The sequence below is a fragment of the Mytilus trossulus genome, chromosome 6, assembly GCF_036588685.1.
Source record: "Mytilus trossulus isolate FHL-02 chromosome 6, PNRI_Mtr1.1.1.hap1, whole genome shotgun sequence".
NCBI classification, from domain to species: domain Eukaryota; kingdom Metazoa; phylum Mollusca; class Bivalvia; order Mytilida; family Mytilidae; genus Mytilus; species Mytilus trossulus.
The window spans coordinates 50,967,135-50,980,365 of record NC_086378.1 but is presented as its reverse complement, the minus strand read 5'-3'; the positions used below and the strand labels follow the sequence as shown (position 1 = coordinate 50,980,365).

The following is a 13,231-nucleotide window of genomic DNA, read 5'->3' as shown; positions in this document are numbered from 1 at the left end:
CATAAGTAAAAGCTTGTATAATCTCAGGAATATGACAGTTGTTTTTCATTTGTTTGATGTGCTTGAGCTTTTGGTTTTGCCATTTGATTAGGGATTTTCTGATTTGAATTTTCCTCGAAGTTCAGTATTTTTGGGATGTTCCTTTTTCCTTTTTTGATATCGAAAATTATCATATCACCATGAGAATATTTTTAGTATAATTAGATAGAACATCATGTATGCGACTTTGAGTGTAATGCACACCATTTTATTTCTACAGCGTAATTTATAGACAAAAATGGTACATGTATTGAATATCAGCAAGCAATTTCTGATTACGGCCGTTTTAGTTGTCTGTCCTCATGAACTAATTAGTATACTTACGATAAATCTTATTTGTAAGGTGTTTTTTTTTTTGTGAAATCGACCCCTGGTGACAACGTTCATCATTGTATTATTTGAAACAATAAAAAAATTACAGTGGATACCAAGCAAAGGAAAAGTCTGTACAAGATAAATAAAATGAAATGAAAACGTATTTAACATGGATAGCTGCACGACAACGTCGCTGGTATATGTAATTATTATAATAATGCAACAATATGTAAATATATATATACATAGAAATAAATGAAACTTACTATCAAAGTATAGATATTTTATGGACTTTAAAATTTATCGAACGAACAGTAGGACGTTATCGTGCTGAATAAAGAACTAAGGGAAAAATTCCCGCGAAACACTTCCAAAAGCGGGAAAAACTGAAACGGCATCTTTACATACTAATTACGAATACACCCAGTAGAAATTAATTTATTTCTAATTCTCTTTGTTCAACCGAATGAAATTATAATTATGTTCAAATGAATGGTTGAGGAATGACGTGTACATTTTGTACCTGTGGTTAAAAATTAACCTTGAAAATTTATTTAAGCATCTTAGTAACTTACCCGAGTACAGTCTTAATGTATTATATATAACATAATTTCTATGTCTTGTAGTATTTTGTTCCTATTGAGATAAAACCATGCAACCCTCTTTTGTGGTAACTTTGAATATTGTTAATGAAGTGATGCAAAATTATGACATAATTGATTCAAAAGATCCTTTTTGTTATCAAATGGTCATGCAAATATCAGGTGAGAAATTGAATATCATGGTTTGCAGTAAAAGAAAAGAATAATATAAACTTCAAGTTCAATGAACGCTTTTGTTTGTTTGTGAAGATTTTTAAAATGTAATTTAAGGTCACCAGTGAAATTTCACTTAATTGTGACATACGATCGATGATACGCATTTCCAGTAAAGCTACGTTACATAAAAAGGTTCGACAGTTATGTATACAAATAATTACTTTTACTAGGTTGAAAAGGACAATGGGGCCAGTCTTGAAATTCACTCAAAACCACAATTAGACCAAGTTATTTATTTGTTATATATACATTTCCATGTATAAAACGATCCTGTCACATCACATGTGCATCGTCTGTGGTCAGTTACACCATTATCCACGCATCTCCCGTTCGAATCTTTACACTCTGTCAATAAAAGAAAACAATCGTAGGACATGAATGAATATTTACCAAAACGCCACTTTGTTAATTGGGTACAGTACAATTCAGATATGTTTTATATACTAGTATTAATTTCGTAGGAACATTATCTATTCAAAACTAGTTTCTTTTTGTGAGAAAAATAATGTGTTGATTGAAAGCGTAGAAAGAATGCAAAATATAGAAAGTGTATTTCTTGACTGACAATTTATTATAAATAATGAATATACGATTTATCCTTTGAAGTGATCCGTCCATCTAAAAGAGGGATTTGTACATACATGCAAAATAATTCAACCGCAAAGCGATCTTATGTTTATTATATATTTTGTATGTTAATTCTATTTTTTACACTCGAACCGTCTGTTTTTCTATCATCTAGAAGATTTCAACAACATCTCACAATAAAAAAAAAAAACAACATAAAAAACCATGCATGACTGGAAAGAGTAATCTTATTTGAGAATCGACTCGCAAACTGTGTCACCCTAATCATAATCTAGAACTAAATAAAAAGATTTATAGGAATATTGATTCAGAAGTATTACAAAAATTTTAACAATTCAGTATAAGCTTAGCTAAAAATAACTAATTTAAAAGAATATAAAGCAGAAATGTTTCTCTTAACATAAATATTTAACGTACTCTTAAAGGAATTTTACATACACGTATGACAATAAAGGAATAGGGTCTGAATTTACTTCACGTTTGAGTCACTTTCAACAAAATCTACACTACTAAATTCGTAGCATAGAAGTTTTTGTTATGATATTGTAACAATGTTTTAGAATATTTCTGAATTCTTAACAAAATTGTAAACACCTGAATATGGCGTTTAATTACATTGTTTAGTAGATTGGATAGTGTTGAGTAATAATCGAAAAAATAAATAAGAAAAACATTCATATTAAAAACATAAATTCAATAGGGAGAAAATCATAATTTTACTTTCAGATACAAATTAATCATTTTTTGAGAAGGAGGTCTTTCGATGAAAAAACTTTTTTTTAAAGTACCAAAGCAGGATACATTATTACAATATTTTATCAAAACAGTCTTCAACAACAAAATAAAGATCTCTTAGCAATTGAACAATTTGAAGATCTTGATTCTGCGAGTGAAAAGAAAAGTGCTCGTTTTTTTAAAGGTTAATTTTAATTACGTCTTAAAATAAAGAAAACGTACGAGTTTTGACTGGTACAGATCTTCTGATTATTGGATAACCATAATTTTGATAATCACATTGTAAAGTCCAACACTCGTATTTCCACTGTTGATTGGCTAAATAACATACTCCATTAACATAGCATCCAGAACAACCTTTTTCTGCCGGAACATCCGAAGCGAATAATACATGAGTGCTTTGTGAAGAATCTTAAATTAAAATATACATAGACATATTGAAAAAAATGTCGGTTCCAATTTTATTCAGTTTTACAATCACATAATACTATAGGATATTATCTCATACATTATTCAGTCATGTATCTATCTATTTTGAAACTTTTACCTTTATGAGGACTTCCTGTCTCTATTTGCTAAGTTAGCAATGGGATGTGTTACGTAAATATCTCAAAATATGAGACCTGCAACACAATCTGATTATACACATACGGTTGTATATATTTAAAGTAATACTTAGTATCCATATGTACACGTACTTTGACCTATAGTGGTATTAAATAAATTGTGACTTGGATAGTGATGTTTCATTGGCACTCATTACACATCTTCTTATATCTATGTATAAATGTAATTATTATAGAAAAGTCCATAAAATTTTTAGCTTTTTCTTGTCAGATTTAATTGATTTCTTTTCTATATGGCATTTTTCAAAAGCACATGTGTTCTTCAACAACCTGAATAAACTTTTTTCTACGACAGCAAAACCAAGGAGATCTACTTAATTTAGTTTCATTGTAATAACCACACCTGAATTATGTGTCAAATGGTAAACAACTCGTGTAGTCCTTAAGTTAAATACAATATGTATATAAAGTTTATTAGAACCAATTCAGAAAATCATACAAAAAGACTTTCAAAACATTGTGATGTCCATATTATTTAGAATCAAGGACTTGCATTTGTCGTTAACAGTTTAATGAAGATATGTTGTAGCACAGCATGAAAATGAACCTTTTGGTCATATTTTTCAGGAGCCAAAATGTGCACAAAAGATGATCCATTTTGGAAGTTTACATTTAGTTACCTTTCGTAGAATAAAAGGTGTTCTTTCATCTTTCGTCATTGTAAAAATGTCTAAAAATGTCATCTTGCTTCTTTTAATGCTACAAATATAGGATTTCCATTACGACCACTATTTACCAGAGATCGTGGTACGGAACTGTTAGAGTAGACTAGTTAGGCAGCAACCATTTGATTTTCTGGGGGGGCTATTTTTAGCATTACATATAGTGGCAGCTGAGGGTGAAACAAACAAATTTTTTTTCTCAGGGTCCAAAACAAATTTTTTTTCCACCAAAACCTGGAAACAAACTTTTTTTTCCAAAACAAACCATAGCCCCCCCCCCCCCCCCCCCCCAGAAAATCAAATGGTTGTTGCCTTAGGCTCTATCTTATCTAAATATTTTACACAGTTAATACTCACATGATCCGCCTGCCTCGATGAATATCATTGCCAAAAGAAAGAGAGTAACAAATAATCTCATCTAAAACATAATAATGCGGTTCTAAAAGTACTCCATGTTGAAGAAACAAAAATTCGTCCTGACAAACATATTTTTAAAAGAGAAATGATGCTTACAACAGTTAACATGTTTCTACTTAACTTTGCATCAGGTAAATGTTTTTAGCTCTAATTGCCAATTTGGCCTTAAATTGAAGGCACCACAATTATTTTCAAAAAACACAAAGACTCGCAATTACAATGTTCAAAGCACGTGTATACTAGTAATAATTATTATTATACTTCACGTTAAAATGCCATAGTTTGATTGGCTAATACGAGAGTTTAATTTACTCTATCACATAGTTGAGCGGGTGACAATTTTTTTAATGTTACCTTCTCGTCTTGACCAAGTCAAAAATGGATAATTTCAAGGAAAATGATTTGAATTTACATCAGGTTATTAAGGAAGCTGGCTTGTCATGTTTTGGAGTTTTTGTCAGATTTTCTGAATCCTCTGGTTTTATCCATTTAAATGCCTTGCAATAATTTGCCCGGTGACCCCCATTTTTTTTTGAAATTCTTTAACGTGTATAATGATAAGCCATCTGTAAAAGTCTTATAAAATTTTAATTACTTTTTAACATTTTTTGAGAACTTTAACTTGCCAATGATAAAGCGATGAAAAGTCAAGATTTCATTGGCTAATATCTCGAAAACAAGCACGATGACCTATATATTTTTTTGCTTTTTGGATTCCTATAATAATTCCTTATCATTATTAACTAGTGTTTTGTAAAGTTAATTACTTTGAAACTGAGAAGCGAGCTCCCTTAAATCGAATGCTTGGCCAAGATGACCGTCAAAATGAAAAAAAACATTGTCAACCTTGGCTTCGAACCTGAAGATTACTTATTAAGTTCGGGTCAAACCTACAATGTTAGGGTACATATATACAGTGCTGCTTTGTATGTGGTGTTCTTCGTGTTACTTACTCATGGTTAGAACAATATGATATATCTAATTGATGACGTTACAGTATAGGAAAAGAGGTGTCCCCACTAGGTATATCTGGTTATATAATTATACTATACGCTAGTGTTGTTAGTATAGGGTGCTGCTGCATTGAAATATAAAGTTAGCAATAATAGTTATCAAAGGTACCAGGATTATAATTTAGTACGCCTAACGGTCATATCAAAATTTTTATAAAGCCAAACAATCACAAAACTGAAGAGCATTGAGGATCCAAAATTCCAAAAAGTTGTGCCAAATAACGGCTAAGGTAATCTATGCCTGGAATAAGAAAATCCTTAGTTTTTCGAAAAAAATTCAAAGTTTTGTAAACAGGAAATTTATAAAAATGACCACATTATTGATATCCATGCCAAAAACAGCCAATGTCCTATCTGTGGGTAAATTACTGTTCTTAAAAGACCTAATATGAAAAGCATGAATAAGTCGAACAAAAGAAAATTTAGTAGTTATCGTTTGTATAAATACAAAAACATGTGTTTACGTTATGAACACAAATAGAAAATAAAACCAAAGATGTCCGACATTTTTACCAGATTTCCGATAACTAAAATTGCATATCTAGACATTATCATTATAAATGCTTTTAATTGTGGCTTACACGTGTTTTTGTAAAATCTGAGCTAAGTTTACCAAAATTAAGGGGAAAAACATACTTTACCTTTTGGAAAACGGCTATGCATGCACGCATTGCTTTACAGCTCATTATATCGTACCTCACAAGTCAGGGTAGAAGATAATATGACTCTTGACTCTCACGATGAGATTGCGCACTTCTATTTTTTTCAAACAACATGAAATACATACCATCTCAATGTGATATAGCAGCAGATTTCAGACGTGTTTTAACCCTTTAACATTCAAGGATTTTTAACCTTTTCTTCCCGAATAAAGGATATCTGTTTTCAATCAATTGCACATTTCGATAAAAAGCTCACTCAAAGGACAAGTTAGACTCATCTGATAGATGATTGACCAAGGTACGTGACATGCTGAATTAAAGTGACAAAAATGTACAATTCCAGCGGAAAAGCGGTTTTACAGACATTTAGTGACAAAAATAGAACATAGTTTTAGTGTTAAATTAATGCATGAAGACTTTCGGCAACGTTATCGGTGAAAACTTTATACAGAAATATGCAAAACCTGTCTGATTGGTAGAAATATCAAGACTCGAAACACCGAAAAATAGTGGATTTTTTGAGAATTTTTGTCATAGTCAAATAAATGGCCCAAGTTTATGTTAAATAGGTACTATTCATAACTGCTTACAGAATGAGGCTTTAGGAAAGAATTTTGAGTAAATATTGAATGAAAATCTGGTATTATTGTGTGCCCAGGCTAAGAATGTAACAAAAACAGAGAGAGGGGAGAAAAAAGGGGGGGGGGTAAAATTTTCTTTTTGATGTAATCATGTATTTCAGTTGTCTTAATTGAAATTGAAAGTAAAGTTAAGTTAAGTTTTATTTAGTTTAAGTTTTATTTAATGTTAAGTTAAGTTTTATTTAATGTAGGAATTTATTTTTTCATCCTCCGGCAGTGAGGTTTGAACACGCGATCATCCGGGTGAAAGATTGTGCATCTTTCCACTGAGCCACAGAAACCATTGGAAAACTTATGAAATTTAAGCATATAAGTCACCCTCTCTGTAAAACTAGAAATTAATTTTGGGAGAACATAATCCAACTTCGTTTTCTTAAGAAGCTATTTTTTTTGAAAATTATTATTTTTTCAAGCAAATTTGTATGAAAGTTATTCAGAAATGTTCGTTTTTTCGTCTATATGTCACTATGTCTATACCTTAGCGATACGATATCCAACACCCTCATAACCAGACACTAAAGAAACAAAGATTTGTTTTTGCTATTCCGACTTGGCTAACAATTTTTAACACATTTTAGGTGTTCTCATCTCTTTTGCTATAAAAACTGATAAAACAAAACATGAAAACTCCTTGTAATTTGAGTTTTGTTTCAGTGTTGATACTCTATGAATCAGATTTTTTGTATGTGTATGGGTTTTACTTACAGTTTTGATAGTATTCTTGTAAATGATCACGGCTCAGTTATGAAAATTGTCATTTTAAAACAAAAAACAGCAACAATTTGTCTAGTGACATTTTGTGAAAATATTCTATTTAAAAATGAAAATAAAACAGTTTTCCCCCAAAAAAATCTTGTCAATATAGGGCAAATTGACATAATGCATTGCATTTTGTGGATTTGAGACACCAAAAATCAAGTTGGTGGTATACTGATCTTCAATTTGAGCACACAACCACATATGTACGTCAAAAATTGTCAACGATACAAAACTTCTTGCAAACTACTCCGCCACAAATTAAGCTTAACGGTCAGATTGACCGGTAGGAACGTTAAAGGGTTAAGAACATTTAATGTAATAGTAAAAAAGCGAATCTTGTATGTATTGTTTTTTCCTTCACATCAGGCCATTTATAGGCCACAAAAGTCCCCGTAGAATGCAACAGCTGTGTGATCCTAAACTATTAAAACAACATATGAGATTAATGAAAAAAGACATTAACAGAGGTCACTTTTCTTTCAGGGCTCTAATACCAAATGGTGTCTGTATCCCCACAGGGAGGGCTAATTTGAGGAAGTCTAACAGTTTAATTGTTGACCTTTGTTATATAAATCACACAACTAGGCATTGCTTTTATCTCTAACATGGTTACAGCTTTTGTGTTTGCTGTTCTCAATTAGAATTGTGATAATTAAGAGGGTTCGCGGGTATAAATCTTTTTTTTTTTTTGTAGTATATAATTTCGCTTATTTTTTCTATAGATGATCTTTATCATATACCTAATAGGAAAATAAAATTAAAAAAAATGGGTCGCCGTTTATTTAAGCTCACAATCTGCCTTCGAAAGAAGCATACATTTTTGTAAAGGTACTTTTCTGTTGAACTAATAAGAGAAATAGAGATAATATCGAAATAAAAACATAATCACAGAAATCGCCTAAATTTTACAATAGTTAAGTTTCAGTACAGCTTTTTAAAAAAATAAATCAAAAATATAGGTCACCGATGAGTTAAAAAAAGATATTTCAATCTTAATGCAAAAAAATAACATTTTTGCACCAAAGGGAGGTAATTTGGAGCTATTTCAATGATATATACATTTTGAAAGTTATCTGGGGCCAAAACGATTTTTTTGTTGATTTTTGTACCATAGAATAAGGTAACAACTTATACAGTAATAATTTTTTTTTACTAAAATAAAGAAATGTTTAAACTTACCCTACTTTAAAAAAAAACCAACATGTACAACTAACGATATTATAACAGAACTTTTCTCATATGTTTTATAAATATATCAATTGGTATAATAGATATAGTAAGCTTTCCTATCGGGTTATCACCAGTTTGTTTAAAAAACATTGTTTTTGTATATTCTATAAATTTTGTCAAAAATTAAACAAAAACTAGCAAATGAAAGTTTTAAATTTTCAAAATAAAATATCCGTGCATCCGCTCATCTTCTTATAGAAAAGAGTGATAGGTCTTTTTGATAAATTGTTAATATATCAAATAATTATTTCGTAATAAGGAAAAAGGACGAAGAAATGTCGAGGCTTCATCCCAACCAAATTGATTTTAATAATTCATATAACATATCTTTTTAATCAAATCAAATATGAATATATATTCGTTTATATAAAGAACCTTCTAATTTAAATATTACCCTTCCGCAAACTTAATTTAAATATACATTTTCATCATCAGAAAATTAAACGACAGGCAATCGTTGTTCAGTTTTTATTTAATATCCAAGAGAATGGATGCATGGGTCAAGAGCGGTTTAAAGCTGGAAAAATATGTAGATTACCAAATTGAATGCAAACAATAAGACAAGATTTTGTAAGAGTCATGTCCTCGGGAAAGTAGGTTTATTAATTGTTCAGGTATGTCCTGTTCCACTCCACTATTCTCGTATTATTAAAGGTAAATATTTTTATCATCATGTAATAACAAAAATAGTATTTATACATTTACATGTAAGGGTGTAAACGAGTATGACAATATAGTAAAACATTCCATACATTTCTGATCCGTGACACCGCCTTCATATACACATCTTCACCTGTAATTTGGATATAGGAAGTGATTGAGAAAACATTTTTCTTGTATTCTAAATTATAAAATGGCCGGATCTGTAACACCAAAACAAGCAGAAGCTTACTGGAAGAAGTATAATAAAGATGGCAATGATGTTCTTACAATAGAGGAGGTGAAGCAATGCCTTCAGGATGTATACGAAACGGTTGATGATTTCGACATAAATGTAAGTGTTTAACATGTTTAACGACAATTACACCAAACCGACATTTTCATGTTGTTTTTAAAAGTATAAAATAAATGAATAGTCATCAAAGGTACCAGAGAACATGCGTTAAAGGCCGAAAGGGAACAATTTAAAGGCACCGCATTGGAAATTTTGTATTTCTTGAAATTTCTTATCGAATGTATCATTTAAAAACCACCCATGGTAGATCAAAATACTATTTATCATGTCTAGTTAAATAGTTAACAACTTATTGAGTTATTCGTAGTATCAATATTTATGTGTATATAGTGACATATTTGATTGATTGCTAAAGGAATGTCAAAAAGGTTTTATGTGTAGGATAAAATAATAGGAGATATGTGTGACTGTTCACTATAGAATATATTATACATGTACATGTATTAAAATGAATTTGATTTTGATTTTTTGGCCTTTTATTTGGCTATTAATCACCGCTTTTGGGCTTTTGCGTGGCCGTGGTGGCCAGTACTTTATTGGTGGAGGAAGCCGGAGTACCCTGAGAAAACCACCAACCTTCGATAGGAAAACTGACAAGTCTATTAAGATTGGAGTTAAGCGCTTCCACACGAGCGAGGTTCGAACTCGCAACCTCATTGTTGACTGGCTAGTGATTACAGTAGTAACTTTTTAGTCCACTCAGTCACCAAGGCCCAGGCCCCTGTTTCAAAATAAAAGGATTAATACAAATAAAAATGGAACTTAGCAAAACACGACTGGTAGTTATTCATCAACACAACAGAAAAACACTAAGTACAGATATCAGTTTACTCGCAGTTACTTATAGCTAGTCCAAAGCCAATGACAACAAATAAAGTTAAAAAAAATCATGCATATAAAACTAAAAAAAATCAACTCAACAAGTAAATAAACAAATGTTCTTTGCATGCAGTTGCAGCAGAAACGCTGCATACGATCAATACAGAAAAGGCTATTATAGCAGTTAACATTATTGTGTACTAATGAAGAAAAAAACTTCGTTGTAGTAACAATAATATTTCACATTGCCAATGTACATTTCAGGAAAAGTTTATTTTCTTCGGACAAAAGGAAGCAAAGAATTTAACGAAAGAGGAATTCATGACAGGCATACTTAGAACTCAAAAATGGTAAAGTATAGAATAAGAACTTTTATACATGTACATAGAGATTACGTAGTTACTGAAAACCTGTATGCTAAGAATGTATTAATATTTGTTTGCCTAACGTCCAGTTGCAAATTTTCCCGACATATTCTGACGAAATTACACAGTTTAAGACTGAGAAGATTTTTTAATATCTCTAGAAAATGGTAGTCTGTTTCATAAAAAAAAATGAATTTTGCATATGCAGAAAAAAAGAAGAGAAAGCAAAGCTATCACTGGTCTTTCGGAAAGTGTGTAGGACATGTGGTCAATTAAACGAAATAAGTATGAGTATAAAAACAAACGTGCTTCCAAAAAACTAAATGATTGAATTGAAAAAGACAAACGTAATATATATAATAATTTATTAATGATTTTTTTTAACATGAGAACCATTTGATTCTGAAAATATATAATACTGACTGATAAACTTTGCATGATCTACATACGTTATTTAATTACAGTGATGAGTTAAAGAATGCATTTGAAGAAATGGATAAAGATGGAAGCGGAAGTCTGACTAAAGAGGAACTTGAAGCAGGTCTATCAAGTCATGGATTTGAAGGCGAACAAGCTAAATGCATTGTAGAAGAACTAGATTATGATAGTGATGGAAAATATAACTTGAAAGAATTCCTAGAATCAGTTTCATTTAGTGAAATGTTTGCAAAGGCGTACAAGTTTTAGACCTAAATGATGTTTGAATGCCGATCCTTTGAGCTTTGCTTTCAAGTTGTGAGTTAAAATTTGAAAAGGATCTGTATTTTATTCTCTTAGCACGTTTGTTATACTGAATTGACAATGTTGTGTTCTTGACATGTTTAAAATGCAATTCAGATCTTAATAAATTATTCTTTTTTTTAATTTTACGTCTGAGTTGAGTTAACAGCCAAACGCTGGTAGGAAAAGATACCATTTTTGCAACTAAATTTAGATATTGGACCAAACTACCTAATGAAACCATGAAACGTGTGACAAAAAATAGAAAGACATGGTTTGATTGTCAATAAGACAACTATCAACCACATACTAAGTGGTGTAAACATATGCAAATGGTCATCGTACAACAAAACAATTGGCAACATCCATACAGCACAGCAAACAATTAAAGACCCCTACATGGCAAATGAAAAACAATTGAAACACAAAAAATAATGATCTGATTTGTGTACAAAAAATAAACAAAAAAAATATAATAGAAAGCAACAAACGACAAACACTGGATTTAAAGCGTCTGACTTGGGACATGATCATACAGCAGCGCTCATTGACTTTAACCGGCAATATATTTCCCATGGTGCCATTATTCCGACAGCTCATGTCTCCGACATTGTTCACTGTCATTCTGTGCCTTTTAAGTTCCCGGTTTTGTGTTGTGTCTTGATTTGCAGTTCTGACATTGAACTCGAACTTTTTTAATCGGAGATTTACTGTGTGTATTGATGTGTTTTTGTTTTTTTCAACATTGGCTACAGGTAAAGGAAGAGGGTTGAAATATCATTAAACAACCCCCCTCACTCCCATCCAAACCCCACCAACCCCCTTGCATGTTTGAGCCTGTCCCAAGTTAGTAGCCTCTGACCATTGTTAGTCTTGATAAGGTGCCATTCGAACCTGTTTTCGGTTGTGGGATTTTCTCGATGTATTGAAGATCAATTGGTTGCCTACGGTTGTTTTGCGCTCTTTGGTCGGGTAATTGTCTATTTGAAACATTCCCCTTTTCCATTCCCAATTTTAACTTTATATAAAAATTGTGATTACCGAGTTACAATGTATATATTGTTATTACGGACATATATATTTTGAATTAAGCACGTACCATTTAAATACATGAGGATTAAGTATGATTGCCAATCAGATAGCGATCCACCAGAAAACAAATAACATAGATGAAAGTAAATATACATGAAGGTCACCATTATGGCCTTCTACAATGAATAAAACCCATTCCGCACCAAATTAACTTAATGCAAAACAATTCAAGCAAGAAACTAAACGACCTGATTAAAATAGCCTCCCATTTTCGAAAATAACAAGTATGATCGACAGAGACCAACGACAACCACTGAATTACTGTAACAGGATCATGCCATGATTGAATAAAATGTGGTAGGCCAAACATGTCTCCGAGCGCTAAACTTTCTTCCTAACCTATGACAGATGTGCAGCGTAACATAAGAACAATGTGTAAAAAAAAAACCGGACCAAATAGCAGAAAATAGCTCAAACCCATCAATAGGCCTTCAACAAAGCGAAAAAAATCCCACATCCGGGGTCAGAGTTCAGCTTGCCCCTTAATAAAAATGTCTACTTTTAGTCTAGTTAGAGACAATGGACGTTAAAAAATGAACTGATCTAAGCATTCACAGTAATTTAATTATTCATCACTTAACATCCAATACATTTTGTGTACTCGATTTTTTTTATGATTATTTCTGCTGGAATCTCCTTTACCAGTTTCGATTATTTAAGTGTCAGGGATATATATAAATTAATGTTTTAAGAAAAGGCAATAAAAAACAATTTTGCTATCGAAAATTGCAAATGCCAAGAGCCCGTAATTCCTTTATTTTCCCGTTCCTTTGAG

General features: G+C 31.4%; 2 protein-coding genes across 2 annotated transcripts; one reads left to right on the top strand and one right to left on the bottom strand.

Annotated features, from left to right (window-relative positions):
* Nucleotides 1-1,386: 1,386 nt before the first annotated feature.
* On the bottom strand, nt 1,387-4,197 carry LOC134723520 (uncharacterized). The gene is made up of 3 exons (XM_063587109.1): nt 4,141-4,197; nt 2,718-2,906; nt 1,387-1,517 (listed from the first exon to the last, which is right to left on the bottom strand). Exons 1-3 carry the CDS (start codon nt 4,166-4,168, stop codon nt 1,405-1,407), a joined length of 330 nt encoding a protein of 109 aa, XP_063443179.1. The 5' UTR covers nt 4,169-4,197; the 3' UTR covers nt 1,387-1,404.
* A 4,980-nt stretch (nt 4,198-9,177) lies between these two features.
* Nucleotides 9,178-11,508, top strand: LOC134721485 (uncharacterized). Its single transcript, XM_063584538.1, has 3 exons — nt 9,178-9,499; nt 10,544-10,629; nt 11,109-11,508. The coding sequence occupies exons 1-3, from the start codon at nt 9,359-9,361 to the stop codon at nt 11,329-11,331; spliced, it is 450 nt and encodes a 149-aa protein (XP_063440608.1). The 5' UTR covers nt 9,178-9,358; the 3' UTR covers nt 11,332-11,508.
* The last annotated feature ends 1,723 nt before the right edge of the window (nt 11,509-13,231 follow it).

Coding starts and splice junctions, on each gene's coding strand:
- LOC134723520 (XM_063587109.1), bottom strand. CDS start 4,168: ATGATATTCATCGAGGCAGGCGGATCAT. Junction 2,907..4,140: donor CATCGAGGCAGGCGGATCAT/GTGAGTATTAAC, acceptor TTTTAATTTAAG/ATTCTTCACAAAGCACTCAT. Junction 1,518..2,717: donor ATCTGTACCAGTCAAAACTC/GTACGTTTTCTT, acceptor TTTTATTGACAG/AGTGTAAAGATTCGAACGGG.
- LOC134721485 (XM_063584538.1), top strand. CDS start 9,359: ATGGCCGGATCTGTAACACCAAAACAAGCAGAAGCTTACTGGAAGAAG. Junction 9,500..10,543: donor TTGATGATTTCGACATAAAT/GTAAGTGTTTAA, acceptor TGTACATTTCAG/GAAAAGTTTATTTTCTTCGG. Junction 10,630..11,108: donor ATACTTAGAACTCAAAAATG/GTAAAGTATAGA, acceptor ATTTAATTACAG/TGATGAGTTAAAGAATGCAT.